Below are 21,808 nucleotides of genomic sequence, written 5' to 3' on the forward strand. Positions count from 1 at the left end.
CACGGTTCCAGGTGAGGGAAGCCAATGGGAGAACTCCGGGCTGATGCCCGTGACATCACCCTGGAGCCGGAGCGCGCGGCGGGGCCGGGGCCGGAGCCGGAGCCGGGGCCGGGGCCGGAGCCGGAGCCGGAGCCGGAGCCGGGGCGGCGCGAGCACCGCTGGCGCCGCTGGCACCGGGAGCCGCCGCGATGGGTGCCGCCGTCGCTGCCCCGAGAGCCCACGACGCCGCTGCCGCGTGAGGCCCGGGGATCGCTCCTGCTGCCTGCGCCCCGGCGGATGCGGCCGAAGGACCGGTCTCGTCGGTGCCTGGTAAGAGCCCGCTCCGCTCTGCCTGCTCCTTCGGAGTAAAGGTGCGGTGTCTGACCGGCGAGGGGAACTGCTCTCGTACTTCAGAGGCTTCTCAGGCTACATCGTATGTGAAGAGTAGCTTTTGCTAGGAAAAGGAAAGAGGAAAAAAAAGATGCTTTAGAAAGAGAGTATTTTAAAGGCAAAGCAAGTATGTGTCAGGTAAACTCTACAATATGGAAATAAGCAGCATGGATGTTTATGCTGCACTTCAGCTTAAATAAAGAGTAATTAGACCTACAATACCATTACTTATAAGAATAATGCCTATGTTCTTCCTTTCTGCCTTTAAAATCTAGCTTTTGCTGATGAACAAGCAGACGGGGAGATTAAAGAGAGAGTTTAATGTCGTATCAACTTTAAAAAAGTGTTCTTGAATACTTTTGTGGGTGTAAGTCCAAAGTCAGGAAGATTCATACAAAGAGGCTCAAGTTTCAGGTTCTGGAATAAGTTGCAGTTACTTTGTTTTGCTGGTTTCCATAATTCAAATTGATAGGAAATCGAGTCAGAGATTAAAAGAGTTTGAGGTACAATCTGCTGGTTGCAAATACCTGACATATGTTTCTGTTCACACGCACGTACACGCACACACTTCATAAGGAATACCTTTCGTTGAAAAAAATGTCTCATTGAGTACTTGTATGAGTGTGCAACACATAGACAGTGGAAGTGTTTATGTCTTCCACGGTGTTGGTAGGTCTGTGGTTTGCACGGGGGGAGGTGGGAGAGGGGAAAGGTTCTGCTTGTGTAACTTCCCAATTTTGCAACAGAATAAGTACATTTCAAGCTCCTGAATTGATGTGGATTTAAGAGATTAGAAGTGACACTGACTTTGACAAATCAGACGCAATAAAGGATTTAATTGACTGAAGGAGTTCAGGGGCTACTGTATGAAGAATCCAATAACCAGTTTAACTAGTCAAGCAATGTACCTAATAGAAGATAATAAATAGCAGGCTGTAGTTAATTTAAAAGCTTGATGACATTTATTTTGCAGTAATTAGAATTCACTAAATACCTAGGCTGCTTACTTTCTGAATTTTTTTCAGTAATCTGTGATTGCACAATTTGAAGTTTTATATAACGGCATATGAGGTGAGCATTATAAGTGCTTGCAAAATTGAGATATATTGTCATTCAGCCTAGCTATGAATACATGTCTAGGTTTGCCCTAATCAGTATTTTTGAAGCATAACAGTTGTTTTCAATTCAAGCTTCACTTAAGACACTAAGGTTTCTCAGCTGTATTATACTTTTGCACTTTTTCTGGTCCAGTCCTGTCTTTTTGGCATATAGCTTTGCAGCTCATGGTATTTACCATCATTATGTCAGCTCCGGTTAGTAATGTGTCCAGACAATTCCAAACTGGTATTAGATATTTTATCTGTATTACAGATGGGGTTAGAGCGATATTATTTTTGTTAAGATAGAAACTTCATTATGATTTTTTGCCTTTCATTAGAAAAAGCCACACCTGCCAGTTAGAGTCATAGAATCACAGAATCAGTAAGGTTGGAAGGGACCTCTCGAGATCATCTAGTCCAACCTCCCTGCTCAGCAGGGTCACCTACAGCATGTTAGACAGGGTTGCATCCAGGCAGGCCTTGAATCTCAGTTCAGACTGAGATAACCGTGGTATGTAGAGGAGAGCCTTTTTAAGTACTGATGCACATTGTTTTTTCACAATATTAATAACAGACCTATGAAAGCCAAGGATAGTTAATGATATGATACCAAACAGGTAGCCAGCAACTTTAGATAGCAAATGAAGCATTTTGGTTTAATTTAATCTTTCAGAGGGGAGAGGAATAATTTCTGGAAGAAAATTTTACAAAAATTTTACAAAAAAAAATGTTTTTGGCCCATTTTCAATAGGAAAGTAAATTTAGCCTGAAACATCATAGAAAATTACCTTCCTTGCTTAAAAAGTAGTCTTGCAACCCTTGCTTTTGCTTTAAAATAATAATGCTATGGTAATAACAATACAGGTACTGCACAGCAGCTTGATCATCAGTCTAGGAAAGAGTTCTTCATGTCCTGTTCTTCAATGACAGATGGTGCTCACTGAGCATGCTTGCTGTGTTTCATATTCCATCTATGGCCTGCTGTATTAAAGAAGTACTAGCATTAGGTCACTTGATTTAAAGAACAGGTCATTTTGTTTGTCTGACTTTCTATGAATGAGTCAACTCATACATTTTCACAGTGACATCAGGTAACAGAACTCTTACAGTGAAGATTTGAGTCATTCCTCCTACACAAGATACTCACTTCTCTTGTCAGCTAGTTTTGAGCTATATGCCAAAAAGGTGAGGCTTTTTTTTTTTCTTTTTCTTTTTTTGAAAAAATAGAATACATTTAATATTTCTTAAAGGGAGTAAAGATGTCACCTAAGTAGAAATTTAAGAATTACATTGATTACTGGTAAAGTATCCATCTCATCAGTAGTAAAAATACAAACTAAAATAAATTATTCTTTCTCTATAACAGGCCAAGGAAAGTTATCCTTAGAAAATACAAATTAAAGATAGGATTGTAATGATAGATTTTCAGCTGCATCCAGTTTACAATGGACATAGAAGAGAGAGGTTTTTTCATAGATAGATAGATTTTTGGTTTATCTAGCATAGATTACATGGAGGCTCATCTAGGACTTCCTAGAGTATAAAAATAGCCATGAAACCCTGTGCTGCAGCTGCTACTCTACCAGTGAAATTCTCTGTATATAAGGGTACCAGAGAAGGAGACTTCAGAGCCTACTCTGTGCCCATCTCCTTCTCTCTCCTTTTATGTCCAAGCCCCCAAAATCTGTACTTACTGAATTATGAAGATAACAGTATCTCCAGTGTGGAAGATGTGAGATACAGATCCACACCTGTCCCTGCAGGACTCTGTCTAGATGCACAGACAGGGAGAGCACACCTTGAATGTCCTCCAGTAAGTTACCAATCTGGATGATCAGAGAACCAGTAGTGTAGAACATATATCTGTCACTCAGTAAAGACATTGACAATTTTTTTTTATGTTTGCTTTTGTTTTGCTTTTATCTCAGATGAAGTCCAATGGATGCTCTGATAGACAATTAAAGATTATACTAAAAGAAGATCATGATCAAGGACTTACAACTCAGGTTTTAAGGTTGGTTTGCAACCTCAGTTTAGATCTTTTCCCCATGTATAGCAGGAGTGCTTTTTGTTTCCATACCTGTATATCTGTAGTGTAGGTCTGTGACGTTGTCGGTAGATAGAATCAGTTCTATGTGACTTAGTGAGGGTGATGCTCATTTTAGCTAGTTTCAGTCAAGAAGGTTCTTCTGGAAATCTATACAGAGAAAGAGGCCTCTCTCAAAAATGATTTATCCTATTTTCAAGGTAACTATTTCAGCTGAGTGAGCAAAATCAGAGGTGTCATACTTAAGTCTACTGACTATGTAGATAACATGCATCAATAATTAAGATTAGACTTTTAACTATGGCCTAGTTAGGATCTTTAAGATCTCTAAGGAGTGAATCCCACCAGTACTGGGCAGTTATTTTTCTTGTACTTGTCACACCATGTATGGACCCCAGACTTTAGTTGCTGCATGTTGGAGTAACGCTTACTTATTTTTGCACTAGATGGACTTTAGACTTAATCTCTGCAGTAGCAGAGGAGTTAACCAGGATTCTTGGCACAGGACCTGAAGTTCCACAGATACTTGCTGGGAGTCAGGAAATGGTAAAGTTCAGGAATCTTAAGTTTCAAGGCTGGTGCTGCTTCATTATCCTACATTCACAGGGCATCATCCCTTACATTTAAAACTGTTCTTATTCCTATTCCTAATCATTCGTTTACCTAATCCCAGAATCTTTGGAGACTCCAGCTATTGCTTAGATATAAACTTCATATTTTCAAAGAGTTACAACTTGGTAGAATTGGTTGTTTTTTCTCCTTAAAAAACACACATAGCGCACACATTTGCTTTTCCTGTCAGTCTTCAAGTCCTCGTACTGCCATTGGAGACTCTTCAGACATTCAGAGAAAAGTATTAAGCATGGACAGAGAAATCTCCTTTATCTAGTCTCATTCTTTGGCAACAGTCAGGTGTTCAGTATTTTTAACTTCAGGACAAATGGTTATTGCTCATCAATGTTCAAAGCAATTGCAAGCAGGACTTTTTAAATAGGGGCACTGGGCAATCAACCCATCCTTCCAGTTGTCAGTTTACCCTTCTAGATCAACTTCTGTGCAGGAATGTTTAAGTAATTTTATAAATAGTATGATAATTTAGCCTGACCTCCTGCATAAAACAGCCCATAGAATTCCACCCTGCAAATCCTGCATCAAGCCCATGATTTTGGTTTAAAGTAGTTTATTCTAGCTTAATAGTATTCACATAGAAGATAGTAAGAGGTATATTGATAACAAAGCTGTGTTACTCTTGAAAAATCCAGACATGAATCTGGAAATTACTGGATACAGTGTATGATATTTATTGTATAGATATATATTTTTAATTATCAGCATTAATTATTCCTAAACTTTATGTTTTAGGATCCAGACTTTCTGCAAATGTTACCTGATTGAGAAGTGAATAATTACAATGAATGAAGAGAAGATGGAAGATTACTTCCAACAAAGCAAAATTAGGGAAAAAAAAAAAAAAAAAAAAAAAAGGAAAATACTTCTCTTCCTCTATTCCCTACTTATAAATTTATCAAATAAAATATTGTGGTCAAATTTCAAACAAATAAAACATTATTGCTTCCTAAATGAAACGTAATATAAATAATCTGTTCCAATCTGTCATAGAATAATAGCATGTTATCACTTGCAAATGGGAAGTATGGCTTTCATAGCTGCCAAACTGTAGTTATCCTCATCTGATGGTCTCCATTAATTTTTAACAATCATCCTGTCACCAGACCAGTGAGCTGTAGGAAGTACTCTGGAGATGTCACATTCCTTGATGATTGCAGTTAATGCTGCTGCCCCTCTGAATAAGCATGAAATGTAGACACATTTATGACTGAATCTGCAAACTGAGGTTTGATCATGCTATTTATAGTATTCCTAATGGTCTGCAGCACTGACAAGGGGTGTGTTGAAGTCTTTCTCTCAGTTACCTTTGTTTTCAGTTGTAAAGGCAGCACAGACATCTGGATCTTATGTATCAGTAACTGGACAGGCAATAACTGTGCAATTTAGTCATGACTTTCCTTGGTGAGAGATTTCACTGGGCCTGATTTTTTTTGTGTGTGTGTATGGTTTTTTTTAAACGAGGTTATTCCTTTGGAGAAAAGGGGTCGAATTATTTTGATCTGATTTTCTCAGTCAGTCAGAGTCATATAGTGAAAGAAAAGGAGTCTCAGTGACATCCCAAGAATGTGACTTAAAACATTTGTCTTGCAGAAAAGGTTGTCTGAGAGAGTTAAGTAATGTTGAACTGAAGAAGAAACAACTATACGTGGGTTTTGAACAGTGGAATCCAAATTACCATGTTTATACTAACAAATTGCAGTTAGAATTTTATCAAAATAATGCAGAAACACTGCATGTCCCAGAAAGAGTGCTTTTCTTCCAAGTAAGCCACTTCATTTTGCTTCTGAGGCAAGTTCTTAAAATGTTTTATGTCTTGTTTGTTCTAATTTTAACCTTAAAAACATACAAGCACTTTCAAGACCAACATTTTGGAAGAGTTCTTGCCAAGTTAATAGAACAGATAGAAGAGTCCCTGTTTTTTTCTCCCTCTCCTTCCCTCAAAAGTATGTCTGAATCTTACTATGCACAATACCCTGAAAATTATCAAGTGTATTTAATGTCAGTGTGCTTATAATTGCTGCTGTACCCAATGTACCAAGATCAGTAGGAGCTGTAACAGCTTGCTTCATTTCATAATTCATGTGGAACCATGGGAAAAAAAAAATAGCAACAACTAATATATTAATGATCCCTGGAAATGATGCTTGATTTTCTATGGATTTACATCTCTTAATCGATTAACTTTTTAAGTAAATTGTACTAACATTTCTTGATATCTCTCCATAAGCTTGTAAAACTAAGCCATTCTTTTCTTTTCTTTTCATGAGTAATAAGTATTGACTTGTGCTAGCTGGTAAGAATCAAGAACCTCCACAAGCATATCAGGAGCGATCCATGTTCTCTCTTCCTCTCCTTTCAACCTTCCTCCAACACAGCTTGCAGGTGTTAAGAGAAGGGTTACTGTATTTTACTGAATATGCCTTATCTAATAGGAACTGGATAATCATCTCCAAAATAGATTTTGATGTTTACTACTACTTTGATGTTTACTACTACATTCAAAAGTTAGGTGAGGATGCAGAATATGCCTATTTTCTCAAGAAAGCAAACAATATGGTTGTGTTTAACTGTATAGCTGCATGTATTTGTAGAGCTGTGATAACTTTCATCAGCTGAAGATATTATGGGAGAATGTCTACGTGCTTTTGCATGGGGATGTTGAAAAGGAGCTGGAAATTTGAGGTTTTGAGAAACACAAAGTAGAATGAGGTAACACATTTCACGAATGCAGTGCTATAAGGACATGGTCTGCAATATATTTCCAGACAGATACTAAGCATTTCATATGCAATTATAGCTCGAGTATATCCTCGGGAGTTTTACAACTAGTTCTTCCTATGTTCTAATTTGGCTTGCTTAAATCTGATTTAGTCAGATTTTATAGCACCTGCTCTATGATCTGTCTTTCTGTGGGTGCTCAGAAATGTTAATTATTCATTGAAATCTTTCCAGAACAGGTAGGGTTTCTGAAGGATGAAGTTCTCTAAAAGGATTAATTTATTTGTTTTATTTAACCAAAAAATGCTAAAAGGTAAATGTTTCATTTCCCACTGGAGAATATTTTTTCCTGTATCTGACAGAGACCTTTAGGTTGCTTCTAAATTAGAGGTAGACAACAGAATAAGCAGCCTGGAATTCTCAGTGGGCTTGTTAACTTCCTTATTGTGACAGAGTGAGGAGGTATCAGTTTCTTGCACATTTGCAGTGAATTCCCTCCTGGACATTGCAATGTTTCACATTGACATTGCAGTAGGCACTCTGAACTCCAGGAAAGCTAAACTAAGAGAAATGGTTAGGTTGACTTTGCAATGGGTTTCAGAAATTCAAGAACCATGAAGAACTGTGGCAGACAATTAAAATATCATTGATATGAATAAACATACTTAATCTCAAAGATAATAGATAATTGACAAGCTCCTGCTTGCCGTGTGCCTCCAGAGGAATCCAGAGACTGAAAATCTGTCTTTTTGCTAGAATTACACTTCCTTTCAGGAAAGCCTTACTCATTTTCTGTTACTTGGATACATTAGAAAACTCACTTTAACTTGGTCTTTTACTGAATATTCAGTTTCAAAGACTGGATTGACTCTCTTAAAAAAAAAAAAAAAAAAGAAAGAAAAAAAGTTGTTGAAAAAATAATCATCATATAGAGTATGCATTTCAGTAACTTCCGGAAACCATTCTGCACATGAGGTTAAAACTTTCAAGCAAATTCATTCCGTGTTAGACAAGATGGCAGGAATCTTGAAATTAAATATTAAACATCTGAATTCTAGACCATCTTCAGTCTGAAGGAGTTGAAACCTATAGTGCTGTCTTTACAGGATCATGTCACAGATACTCAATACTCACCAGTAGACACTGGTAGACACTAGACAGATAGTTCCATCCCCAGCCATTTGAATGCAGGACAATGTGCAACGATAGGAATATAGAAATACAGGAATGCTGGCAATGTAAAAAGCAAGAAGCTTTTTAGCTTTGTAGTACTCCAGTGAAAGACAAATGCTAGATCATTTTTGAATTTTATCCAGTGAATACTTAATATAAAATATAAAAAGAATTCAGGTAGCAGTCTGCAGATAATTACATTCCTGGATAATTACATTCCAAAGAGAGAGAGAAAAAAAATAAGAATTTAGATACTGCAGAGCAGATGCATTCCCTGATGCGTCTTGTTGTCTTCGTGTGTGCACCATGACCACATTCTCTTTTCACTTTGGGATAAGAACCCCAGATCTCGGCATCAGGGCACCATCATGCACTCCAATAGCTATCCTGGTCTGGATAACTGGGGACTAGTACAGTGATGCAAACCACAGACTATATCAGCCCCACAAATAGACATGGTGGTTGTTGTAGACAAGTTGATGTGGGTCTGTAGTCAGCATATAAAATATCTTGACTGTTACTCAAAGACACTGAAGTGGTACAGAGCATCTAGCATAGATAATCTACTGAAATCATAAAAATCTATTTTCAATATGGTGCTGTGTTTTCCTATGCTGTTTTATATTCTTTACTTGTACTTCTGCATTCCTACCCTTTAGATCTTAAAATCAATGAATAAAGATACTCTATGAAGGACAGAGAAAATGAAGACAGTTTGAAGATATTTGGTGTGGTACTTTACTCTCTAGGTAAAGATTTGTGGTTACACTAATTTTCTGCAAGCTGGGAGAGGGACAGGTCTTTGGCACATAGAAAAGACCATTAATTCTCACACATCTCCTTAACTGACTGTCATTAGACAAAAGACTGTAAGTCCCATTTAAATGCAAAAATGGCTGAAAAGATATTTGTCCCTTCAGGAAGAGAAATTGTCTGGGGATGTACTAATGAGAGTGCATTCTAAAGTGAACATATTTCTCTGTAGCCAGGTTTTGGGGTACAAACAAATTGATGCCTGGCATCTGTAGAAAAGATCGCTTTCTTGCTTCTCCTGACTTCACCTTTTTAAAGTTACAGATGGTGTCTGCCTTATGGAACCAGTTTTACCTTCTGACTCATGCTGGTCTGGCCAATGTCAGTGCACAGAATTCCCAACACTGTGTCCCTGCACTTCTGTGGTCAAATTTTGTCAGTGTAGAATCTCTGTAGATTCTTGAAAACTGTGGAACTCAAATGGACTTTTTTTTTTTAACTCTTCACTAATTCTCTGTAGAGATTTTATACTGACTGAAAACTTGCTGAGTGTTTCTACCTCAGTCAATGAAAGCCTATCTAGATTAAGTGTACTCTAAGGTTAAACAATTTTAAAATAGCATCTTTGAATGAGACACTTAAAGCCCATCCCAAACACACATGCAAATTTTAAAATAATCAATGGCTCTTCCCCTTATTCTGTAGTATTAACAAATTGTTGCAAATATTTCTGGAAGATACTGATTACAACATGGGAAATAGAGTATGGCTTTAAAATCTTTCTTTACATGTTTACCTAAAACACTAGCATAGCAGGAAGAACTGTAAAGAGATCCTAGCTTTTTGAAGATCCCTCAGAACCACTGTCACTTTTTGCTTCAATCAAATAAGTGAAACAATACTTGAGACTGAGGAATACTTGTCACTGATAGAAATTATCTGGCTAAAAGCTATATAGCTTGGTGCTGTATGGTCTGTCTCCTGCATCTGTACAAAACCCACTGATTTTATGTTTTAAAAATACAGCTTTTCTAAGGATGGCTAAGCAGAACAGCTGCAACGTGTGATAGGGGATCCTACTTCTTTGATTTTCATATTAGGGATATGACTCTCACACGCAGTGGTTTCTTTGTGGTACGCCTGCCCAGGTTCTGTGCTGCCTCTTTACATTTAGATTTCAGCAGAGGACAAACCAGAATGCGGAAGACTGGAAATGCTGTTCTGCTAATAGACAGGCTGATACATAACCAAACTTTCTTCTTGTGGTGTTCAGCAATCACTTAGAGCTAAGAAATCTGACAGATGCCTGCTTCATTCAGTGCTTGTGCTCTGAGCAGTACCGTGCAAGCTGATCCTTTGTCTAGTGCAGTGATTGATAGCAAATCACTCACACCAACACCTCTTAAATTTACAGTTCTCCTACTTTTCCCTCATTTTCTCCACATTTTCTTAAACATCACTACTCTGTAATAGAATTAGTCTATTAGCAACTCAGAAAACAATTAAAAAAAGAACAGTGGTAAAAAGTAGTTTATTTTCTTACATGCAATTGAGTTTAAGCATTAATTAGAACCTATAACAGTAAATACAATACTGTATATTTTATAAAATAGTGATATTGTGAATATGAGACCTTCATGCAACAGCTGTTATTTAATCTTTTCTGAAATAAAGGTGATGATAGTGTTGCTGATTTTTCATTCTGATTTAATTTGGTGAAGATTATTGAGGTAGTGCAGATACCCTGGTAAGGGTTTTGTTGATATTGCTTTCCATTTCAGTGCTACATCCTACAGGTGACATCTCTTAAATGATTAAAAAGACCAACTTTAGAAAGACTGAATGTGTTGTTGGGTTTTTTTTAGCACTACATTGTCTACTTTTGTGGGAGCAAGACTTGATATAATTTATGAGATATCAGATGAGATCTTACGATTGACTTCAAGTTTAGCAGATATCATCACAATATAGCTTCAGGTTTACAAAAATAATTTGTTCATCTGAAAATACTAACTATATAATACCAATTTTTGTGCTAATGTGGATTTCCAACTGTGTAAAGCAAAAGTGTAGATAAATTCAATTTAATATGCCCAGAGGCACAAACTTGCATACTCCTTTCTGAAAATAATCAGTTATTCATTTATGAATCTCATTTTCCTCAGTCATTTCTACCTACTCTATACTTCACCCTCTACACTTTCTTATCTTTCAAAAGACAGTACTCAGTTATGATCTGTGAAAAATATTTAATTTAAATCTCAGAACTCCAAATCAGCTATTTGTAGCTCAAACATTTCCCCCCTCAAACAGTGGCTCTGTTCTCCAAAGGAAATAATGATTACTTGGCTGTGTTTTCTGACAAATGCTTGCTTTCTTCCCCAGCTCCCAATTATTTTTTGAAAGTACTAGCCAGCTTACTAGAGGAAGCAGATGTTAAAAGGTAAATACCTTTCATTTTTTAAAAAACTAGTGGCAGGAGAAAGAGACACTGAAAGAAGGGCAGGGAAAGCTCCATCACGGTACATTGCTTGGCAGAACCCAGCAGGCTAAGGAGTGTGCGGGGTTCGGCTGGCCGGGCAGTGTGCCTCCGGCTTTCATCTCTCACATGACTAGTGGTTGTGTTATAGACGTCCAGTTCAGTGGTGGAGATGACATAGGAAATGGAGAGATACAAATCTACAGGAAAGTACCTTTGTTAGTTCCTTTGCTCAAAGAAAGGTTCTTTCTTTTCCTGCTAAACCTTGAAGTAAGAATAGACCTGTTTTCCTGAGCTGACCGCTCCCCATTAACCTATAATTTGTCTAAGTATATTTCATTTCATTTCATTTCCTTACTTGATCACCTTTTTAACAAACACTACTGTTTATTTTTTCTCCTTTTAGCTTTACCTTGTACACTTCTTCTCCTGTTCATTCAAATTCACCTCTATTCTTTCTCTCCTGTCTGGTGATCATACCCCTGTTGCTTATTCCAGCGTTACTCGGCTTGCAGCATGTGGACCACAGGTGGTTCACAGATGCCAGAAAGTGGTCTGTGAGATAATGTGTTGTTTTTTTTTAATCAGGCACATTCACACACACAGATGCCAGTAAAGAAACAAGCCAGAAAAGATTACAAAGTTCTCAGTATATCTTGTGTCCTTTCTGTTGATTTTTATCTACATAGAGCAAGTGTCCCATTTGAACCTCAGTTATAGATACTCATTCTTATCTCATGTTCTGGAACAGTTTTCTAGTGCACCAAGTAGACATAGTCTGCACTTCTGCTGTTACAATCTAGAGTGTTCAGGATGGGTTTCTCATAGTCCTCTGTACTTCACCTATGAAAAATGGAATGTAGTAGAGCCTCATCTGCAGATGCTGGCCCTTTCTTTTAAAGTGTTTTAATCTTTGGATTGAAATTCTTCAATGAGATCTGCACCAATATTTCAGCAGTCCTTTTTTATTATTATTTTGGTACTTAATTCCAGCTGCATTGCGTTTTTTTCAGGCTAAGAGGGAGTTTGTTTATTTAGTGCTATTTCTGCTGTGTAAGGTAAGCAAAAGGTCTGTGACTTCCTTAGTACTGAGTAATAGGTTCTGTTGTAAGGCAGTTACAACAGTCAAGACATAACCATTAGAGTCCAGCGTAGGGCTACGAACATGATCAGAGGGCTGGAGCATCTGCACTGTGAGGAACGGCTGCGAGAGCTGGGCCTCTTCAGCCTGGGGAAGAGAAGACTGAGGGGGGATCTTATCAATATGTACAAGTACCTGAAGGGAGGGTGTCAAGGGGACAGGGACAAACTCTCTTCAGTTGTCCCGTGTGACAGGACAAGAGGCAATGGGCAGAAATTGAAGCACAGGAAGTTCTACCTGAACATGAGGGGGAATTTCTTCCCTGTGAGAGTGACAGAGCACTGGCACAGGTTGCCCAGAGAAGTTGTGAAATCCCCTTCTCTGGAGATCTTCAAGGCCCGCCTGGATGCAGCCCTGTCTAACATGCTGTAGGTGACTCTGCTGAGCAGGGAGGTTGGACTAGATGATCTCGAGAGGTCCCTTCCAACCTTACTGATTCTGTGCTTCTATGCACACAGCCATTTGGCTTTTGAGTTCAGCTGGTTCTTATTCTGCTGTCTTGCAATGCTGCAACAGAATGAGCTTATGTCTTCTTGCAGTGTGACCTGTAAGAGAAAATGTTCAGAGAAGAAAACAGTAAATAGCAGAGTGATACGTTTATGTATTGCAAAAAATTACACCATGGATAGTGTCCTTAGTATCAAGATACAGCCTAAGTATGTAAAGTGGAAATAGATGAGTGCAATAAATAGATGTACAGCCTGAAGAGGAGTGAGAAAATCATATGTATGTAAGTTAAAAGGGAACAACATACACCTAAAGTGCATTGGAAAAGAGATATTTGTTTCTTTATGAGTGAGTCTTGCATTTAAGAGCAGGTATGGGGTGTAATACTAGGTAATACAATGCAATGTGAAAGTGGAACGCTTTGCAGAAGAGCTGAAATCTTTACTTCAGTTATCTTTCTGAATTTTTGTACATTAATTATTGCTCTTGCATTCTTTCAGAGCAACCTTCCTACTAAGCTGTGATAAAGACTCAGTGGGAAAATTGTTCCCTTGCAACCTGATGAGTGTCTGTAGGACAGTGACAGAGACACTATACATTGAGCCTGATCCTGGAGGATTCTGGTCACTTTCTCTGTGTCCGTACTCAGGAATTTAGACCAGTTTCCTTAGATTGTTCGATGATCTGCACAGATTTTATGATTAAATTTGCAATTTCTAAACTATAACATTATCTGGGAGTTTTCAGCAGTTAAATTCTCTATAAGTTTTAATAAATTTCGTATTAGTGATAAGGCAATTCTAGGACATATTTTATCATGAGAAAATGATTTACCTTGATGTGTGCTGCCAAGCTTTTCAATGTCTTAGGAATTTGATTATATAAATGATTACTTTAAGAAAATCATGCTCCATTTATGGTTTACTGCATGGATACTTGATTTATTGAATCAATTTGAGAGAGATTGTATATGTAGATAAAATGTGTGTCCTGAAATGTCTTCTACTTTATAAATCAAATTCCAGGACCATTGGCAAGTAAATTCTGTTCCACTAGTATTATATTCTTACATATTCTTTAAAACTGACTATCAGGACAATATTGAGTTTCAATGGCAGTTTCACATAGAAACAGTTAAGAGCTTACTACTCATGCATATAACATACAAATCATTTTTGTCACAATTCAGAATCTAAAGGTCAGGTCTTGTAAAGTCATATTTACTTGCCTGATTATACGCTTTATAAGGAGTCTCTCTGAAGGTAAAAAGAGTATATAGTCAATCATACATGTCAAATTCTCTGAAGGTGGTAAAGACAGTGTATAGTGAATCAAATAGTTTAAGAATTTTGAAAAAAGTACTTTAAGAATATTTATCATTAATGAATATATTTATTGAATACCCATGCAAGTAGGTAAGTATCTATGCAATATATTAATATTTCTTTAAGCAGCAGACTTAAATTGGCCGGCACCTACTTGCAGTATCCCTCTCTACGGAAACATAAGGTCCAAAATGTTTTACAAGGTTACATCTTGCAAAGTTCCACTTATTTGTATCTATCTGTAGAGACCACTGGTTTGAAGTCCTTTCTCCACTGGATAGCTTTCTGGTCTTTTGATAGGTAGTTCAAGTACCATAAACACACGTGCCATAATATAGTGGCTAGAACCAAAGTATGAAAGCAGGAAGGATAGAGGTGGCAGGGGAAATAATTCTTTAATTTTTTTAATTTTTATTTTTTTTATGAGTAAAGTGCAGCTTATTTAATAATAGAAAGTTTAAGTTCTAAAATTAACAGAACAAATGCCTTTATAGTATAGGAACCTGGAAAACTGTTTTTGATGTTGTCATTCTGTGATAATAGAAAGCACTTTAGGGTCTGCAGTATCTTCTTGGTACAAAAATGGATTTTAGTAGCTGTGTTAAGCATCCCTTGTGTTTGATCCACAGAAGACATGAATTTATTATAGATAACCAGCAAATGACATTATACTTTTAGTTCAAGTGTTAAAGGCTCTTGTAGTTAGCAGTCAAGGTTCCATGTTCAATTGCTAATGAAGATATGAAGTCAAAAGAAGCTAGAGGTTTAATCATTTTGGTCATCATGAACAATATCATGATAGAAATTATATCTGGGGGCTGCTTTTTTTGAAAGGTCTAATCTAGATGTGATATTATTAGTGTTTAATAAGACTTGTAAGATAGAAAGTGATATGCTCTCATTTTCAGAGTTACTCTTGCAAATCCATCAACAAAACTTAATATTAAGATTTCAGCATATTTTTATCTGATATATATGAAATACTACCGGAAAAGCTTAAGAGACTGTTAATAGCTAGCAGAGTTATTGTTACGATCTAGAGGAACAGGGAAACTGCTTTTGGCATAACATATTGCAATGATAAATTTAACTTTGTATGAAACAAGCTTCTTTGAAGTGGAAGACAGTTTAGAATTCATTTCAAAATATGAAAGTTGTCCTTAGTATTTGAGAAGAAATTCCTCAATAAATTATGTAAAAGAAGGAGTTTAATATTGTTATGAGGTAAATCAGTGTGGTATAATATATGCTTTCATTAGTGACAAATAATCACTCTCTAAACCACCCTATAATTTAGACTGCCTTTGGTAGAAACTTAAAATTAACAAGAAGACAATCCATAAGTGATTGAGAAAGTCAATGTAAACTGATTTCTTCAACCAGAATATAATTTCTAACACACTGTGTATGTGCATCTTTTCTGTAATAAACATTAAAAATACAATATTTCTGTAATTGAACTAAATTAACAATTATATGTCTTGTAGTGCTCCTATGCATATTTATGCTGATTGATTTTTTTTTATATATATATATATGAGAAGAAATCTCATATCTCTGTAGTATTTATTCAGCTAACTCTGGCTGCCTTAATGTGCTATGCTTTTTCAGCTGCTGACAGGACTTAACAGAGCTGGATTTGGAGTAAAAACATTTGTTGAAAAACTAATTGAGCCAAGGAGTTTCCAATAGTTATGTGTTATAAACTATTATCAATTTTATTTTTTTACTGTTACATTCAGTTTCTAACGAGATTTATAAGTACGTTCTTCCATGGACTTTAAATATTATTTTCATATGTATTCAACTTTACAGGGTGCCACATACAAGTGCCCAAATTTGTGGGAAAAGTATACAATATAGCATTAGGAAATTACATAGGTGATGTAAATAGAGCAGAGCATAAATTTACATTGGGGCAGTTATCTGTGGGCAAAGCACAGACAACTAATGTAAACATAGAAATCAGATTGCATTTAAGTCATGAGAATGAGAGAGAGACTACTAGGATTCCTAATATTATCCTAAGGATTAGTGAAAGCCTGGCGGAGAATCCCAGGTCGTTTGATTGTGGAAATACTCTCTCTCTGACATGTGGATCCATGACATGTAGAAAGATGCCATAAATTAATTTGTTCAGTTTCAAAGGAGAAAGATGAAGTCTTTCTCCACTGGTTGTGTTCCCTTGCTTGTGCTTGGTAACCATTTGCAATATATGGCACATCCAGAAAGTAGACAGTTGCCATTAAGTTATGGGAAATATTGTGTCCAAGATGCTTTTCGGGTAGGTCATGGCTTTAAACATATAGAACTTAAAAGTCCTGTGATATATAGGACACCTGTCTATGTTTACACTGTCTGCAGATCTGTTTAAACTGAGGATGGAGGCCCTGTATGCTGATGACATAAGACATGATTGCTTTGACACCCTGTTCAGACCATATGGATAGCCTTGTGGTTACTCCGTATATAAGATTTCCTTCACTAACAGATTCTGCCCATGTATGGCATCACGTGAAAGGTTGTGATCCTCCCTGGTTCACTTCTGTTCTTGTAGCTTTCAGCATGTGAAAAAAGATTCTGGAAGTAGGATTTACACAACTTAAAATACAATCCAGTTGCATATTGGCTAATGAACACTATAGACAGTAGGACTAAATGAACAATCAGGTTAATAAGTTCACCACTTCAATAAGATAACTGATGACTTTGCTGGCAAGGCAGTTGTTACTTAGGTGGGGAAGTGCTGGCTTTTACTGCTCTTTGGAACAAGCTGGCCCTTGATTTTACAGAGTTGCCACCTTCACCTTCACAGAGAAGTTTTTTTCTTTTTTTCTTTAAGTATTTGTACCTTTTCATGTTAGTTTTCTTCCTGAATCCTTGAGCTGCTAAATACTACCATCTCAACAATTTTATATCTGTGTATTTTATCTTTTTTTTTTTTTTTNTTCCTTTACACCCTTGTACTTTTTCTAAGCTTAGGAATAATTTTCTTTCTGAAAACTGAAATAACATGGTACAGCTGTGCTGCACCAAATTAAACCTTGGATCTCTGGCAGCTGAATCACTGGAAGGAAGATTACAGGTTTCCATTGGGTGCATGGCCAGGTCACCATGATCATGCTTTATGAAAGGGGAAATAATCCTGGACTAAGCAGCTGCTGAGGAATGAGTGGCAGAGGGAGATGCAGCACCACCATAGTTAGAGCATGAAGTCAAGATCCTCTGCAGGGAGCTTTGAAATGCTAGCCAAAGGAGTGCACCTGATGCTTGGTATGTGGTTTGACTGAGTACTGCTCAGATACACAGTGCATGTTCTCAGGTAAGAGCAGAGCCACTCCTCCTTTCATCTTCTGAAGGAAAAGACAGGTTCGTGTAGCTACTGCTCAAGGAACTAGGAAATTTGTATTGCACAGTTTTAAGCCCATATAAATGCTTTAAATTGCCTCTAATCCACATACCAAATGTTTCACTATGTTATGAAATTGAAGTCCAGTGATGATAAACATCAGACATTGCCCAGAGCATCAGACTTTTGTATGTCAGAGGTACAATGTCTGAAGTCAATAAAAGTTCTTCAAATCATTTTAACCAGTTTTTACCACAATAATTTTACTGACTGAGAACACTGCCATGAGTCAAAAAGTGAAAAGTTCATGTAGAGTCACTAGTGAAATAATTATTTGGACAGATGAAGCAAATAGTAGACATTGGTAGTCGAATTAGCATAATGTACTGGAGTTCAGGATCGGAAGTTTAGCTGAATGAACTATAATTGTGACAAAAAAAGAATGCTTCTTTTTGAATTCTGTGTCTCCTCCACGACATTTGACTTTCCTCTGGGATGGAAACTGGGGCCAATACTGTTTAATATCTTGCTTAATAACCTAGATAATAGGCTGGGGTACACTCTTAGCAAATTCATGGATGATACCAAATTGGGAGGGGTGGATAGGAGGTAGATAAGCAGGAGAGCAGGGCTGCTATTCAGAGGAACTTTGCTAGGCTACAAGAAGGAGATGACAGAAACCTCATGAATGTCAATAAAAGCAAATACAAAGTCCTGTATCAGGAATGAAATAGCCCTGCGAAACAGGGTGGTCTGGGGTCTGACTGGGCAGCAAGCAGATTTGCAGAGAAAAACTTGTTGGACAGCAAGTGGAACTTGAATCAGCAGTGCGCCCTGGCAGCAAAAGTGGCATCCTGGGCTGTAGTGGCAGACAGCCACCACGTCCAGGGAAGTGATCCTTCCTCCTTTCAGCCCTGTGAGACTTCATCTGGAGCCCAGGTCTAGTTTTGGGCTCCCCAGGACCAGAAAAGACACTGACAGACTGGAGTAAGTCCCATTGAGGGTCAGCAAGGGGGCTGGTGCACACAGTGTATGAGGAGAGGTTGAGAAAGCTGGGTTTGCTCAACCTTAAAAAGGCTGGATTTCAAAAGACCATTTTGTCACAACAGAGAAGTATCTGTCTTTCTTATTTTGCCAGACAAAAGACAACTCAGGTAATGGCTCATATTTCCTGTAGGTTAAGGCAAAACCTGAGGAAACAAAAGCTGCAGAACTGTAGATCTGTGAGACTCTAAAGTAAAGATGCTGCGTTTGACAAAGGAAATATCTGATGCAAGGCATGGAAATAGATAGAAGAAAAGGAGTACTACAGCTTTTGAGAAGAGATTGTTGTAAGAGAAGTTTATGAATGACACAGTGTTTACTTCAAAAAAAAAAAAATAAAAAGTGTTTGGAGAAATTAAAGGTAGTTGCAGATGTTAGATCTTCTGTGTGGCAGGATAGGAGCTTATCTGGTTTAGCTTTGAAGAAAGCAAAGTGTGTTTACTGAAAACGGAGTTAGTTTGCTACATGCTCTGTAACTTTGCTTGATTTTATTCTTGTTTTGTTTTTTCAACTGCTAAAGTAGAGGATGAACATTCATGCAAACAATGAGAGCACTAACATACCTCTCTTCTAAGTTCTATTCTAAATGAACCAGTGACACAAAATCAGTGGTTAATTGTGAAGTGGGAAAGGCAGATTCATTTCTAATTAGTATTGAAAAATGTCTTCTGGCTTCCATTTCCCATGAGGTTTTGCAATAGAGTGACATTTAATTGTTATTAATTCTAACAGAATGCTTCACCCCTAACTTACCAGCATGTTGTAATAATCAGAAATAATTAAAATTACTTTTACATTAAAACTTTTATAAATATATAGAATTTTGTTAATCAATTCATAATGAAATAAAGGAGGGCAGAGAGTTTCCTTTTGTGCTGTGTAATAGAAAACCTAGTTCATTTGGAGTCTATCATTGGACTCCTGGGCACTATCACAACATGAGAAATAAATTATAACAGCAGAACAAGGCAAATTCTACAACTACAAGCCTGTGCGGTAATTCTAAATGATGTGTGTGAGCCTGCTGCACTGCTTCTGGCAAATATTCGCATGCAGTCTTTTACGTATGTACTCATCCTATTTCTTTTCCTCCTGTGATTTTTAATCATTTTCAGTCTGTTTCAATCCCATTTCATTTCTGAACTTAGAAAAAATAAGTTAAAAAACATTTGTCACAGATCAATGAATTAAATGCACTTTGTATTTGGGAAAGGGAGGGTCAAGTTTTTTGCCTGGCCAACTTGCATATTTCAGTAACTCACAATGGGTTCCTCAGATATTAGTCTGAATGAGTGAAGTTTTCTGGTAATAATAAAATAGGAACATCGTCTGCTAGTCAAGACAGCAGTCACTGAAGTGGAGCTCTGTTGTCATAATATTATAAAAATGCAGCAAGGTAGTAAGATTTCTTCACCCTGTGGTCTGATGCTAAAGGTAGAAAGACCTTTAGAATCACAGATCACCTTCAAAGTCAGAGAAGGTAGAGAAATGTTGATGAAATCAGGGAGCAGAAAAATGGGTTTCTGCTTGTTCCTGAAAAATCAGTGCTCCCTTAAAGTCTAGGGCTGATTCATTTAAAAGAAACTAAAGGTTCACAGTATATCACTTCCACCAGCTGTTCACCCACAACTCACTTATCAATGACCACTCTGGTAGCATGTACATTAGTGTCTTCTATTCCCACAAGCTCTACTAACAAGCCAGATAAGGTCTAAAAAAATCCCTAGTATCTAAACATTTTGGAAGTGGTCACTGGAAACTTGGTTCAGGATAGTTTTTCCACTAAGTTGATCATGAAAATTTGTCTTTTGAAAAATAATGACTTTATAAAACCTTTTTTCCAAACAAGTATTAAGTAAAAGTAAGCTTTAAATTCACAAATACAATAAATTCAAGTCAAAGTTTGAAAATTTATACTTGATATGTCCTGCAAAAAATTGCCAATATTCTGGACATTAAACAAAATCAAGTTACCAAATGCAATTTGTTTAGCATCTCAAAGAGAGATTTTCACTCCTACTTCCCAGTTTTGTGACACTAAATTGAAAGCAAAGTTGCCAAAGAGCAACAATATTTACTAGATAGGTAACTCTTCCTGTATCTTTCAAAACACTATTCAAAAATTTATTTAATCCTTGAAACATACACATGAGACATAAATATTATCTCCAATTTAAACATAAAGAATCTCAGTCCTGGGTAGGGCAGACACACAAAGTTCATTTGCCTACCAAGAGATAAAACTGTTTATAAGACTAATTATGACTTGGAAGGGACTCTTAGCTCTTCTGAGTAAGATTTTGCTGCTGGAAGCTATGTTTTGATGCATGAAAGACTGTTGATTTAACTCAAAGAAAGCAGTACATTTCCATGCTGAGTTCTTCCAAAGATGGTTCTGTAAATATGATACCCTGAAAACCACTTTCCAGATTTCTCAAGACAAGCAGTTCGGTTGTTTTTCCTGTCTCAGAAGACAGAATGAAGGTTTCTTCCCTCCCCACTGCCACCCAGCAGTCTTCGTTAATGCCATTCCTGTACAGAACAGTGAGGCTGTATAATCTGGGGTCTCAATTTTTTAGCTTAATTGTTCCTCTCTCTGAAATAAAGATGTCTGGTCTACAGTACAGTGACAATACTGTACTGTAGACAATTATGTGACAATAATCAGCAATTTATCAGCAGAAAATTTTAAGGCAAAAGACAATCATAGTCTGACCAAAAGCTATCACTTCTTTAAAAGAATTGCAGGGATATCAGTTGTTTTTTTTTGTAAAACAGATCATTTACTGCATGATATACTGTGCCTTCATATCATATACCCATAAAGGTTCTGGGTCGATATATTAGATTTAATGAATTCATTAAATGCATTACTTTTGGTTTACAAACTATTAAGAATCATATTTAATTTTATGTAACTCCTTATCATATTAACTCCTAATTAAAAGGCATTTTTGCTCCTGCTCATTTTAAGTAATCTTGAGCCTGCTTAAATTGCTGAAAAATTTGCTTCATGTGATACTAAAAAATCACAATAATATCAATACAAAGTTGAACCACATTCTTTCCTTCATATTAGGCCACCAAGGGGTATAGTTAGTTAAAATAGAAATTGAAATTTGTTTTCCAGCAATATATTTGTCTTAATAGAAAAAGATAAGGTTATGCCCACATATTGTCATCTAAAATGTCAGTTCTGCACAGGATCAAGCTTCTACACTAGGAATCCATTC

General features: G+C 37.0%; 1 protein-coding gene across 1 annotated transcript in view; it reads left to right on the forward strand.

Annotated features, from left to right (window-relative positions):
- Nucleotides 1–216: 216 nt before the first annotated feature.
- MGAT4C (MGAT4 family member C) overlaps nt 217–21,808 on the forward strand; it is a 154,648-nt gene continuing 133,056 nt past the window's right edge. Inside the window, exon 1 of the mRNA XM_085304956.1 lies at nt 217–309. Within this exon, the coding sequence (XP_085161082.1) occupies nt 277–309 (33 nt within the window). The 5' untranslated portion in view covers nt 217–276. The remainder of the gene's footprint in view (nt 310–21,808) is intronic.

Source organism: Rhea americana, unplaced genomic scaffold, assembly GCF_003343005.1.
Source record: "Rhea americana isolate MKP2758 unplaced genomic scaffold, rheAme1 scaffold_214, whole genome shotgun sequence".
In the NCBI taxonomy this organism is placed as follows: domain Eukaryota; kingdom Metazoa; phylum Chordata; class Aves; order Rheiformes; family Rheidae; genus Rhea; species Rhea americana.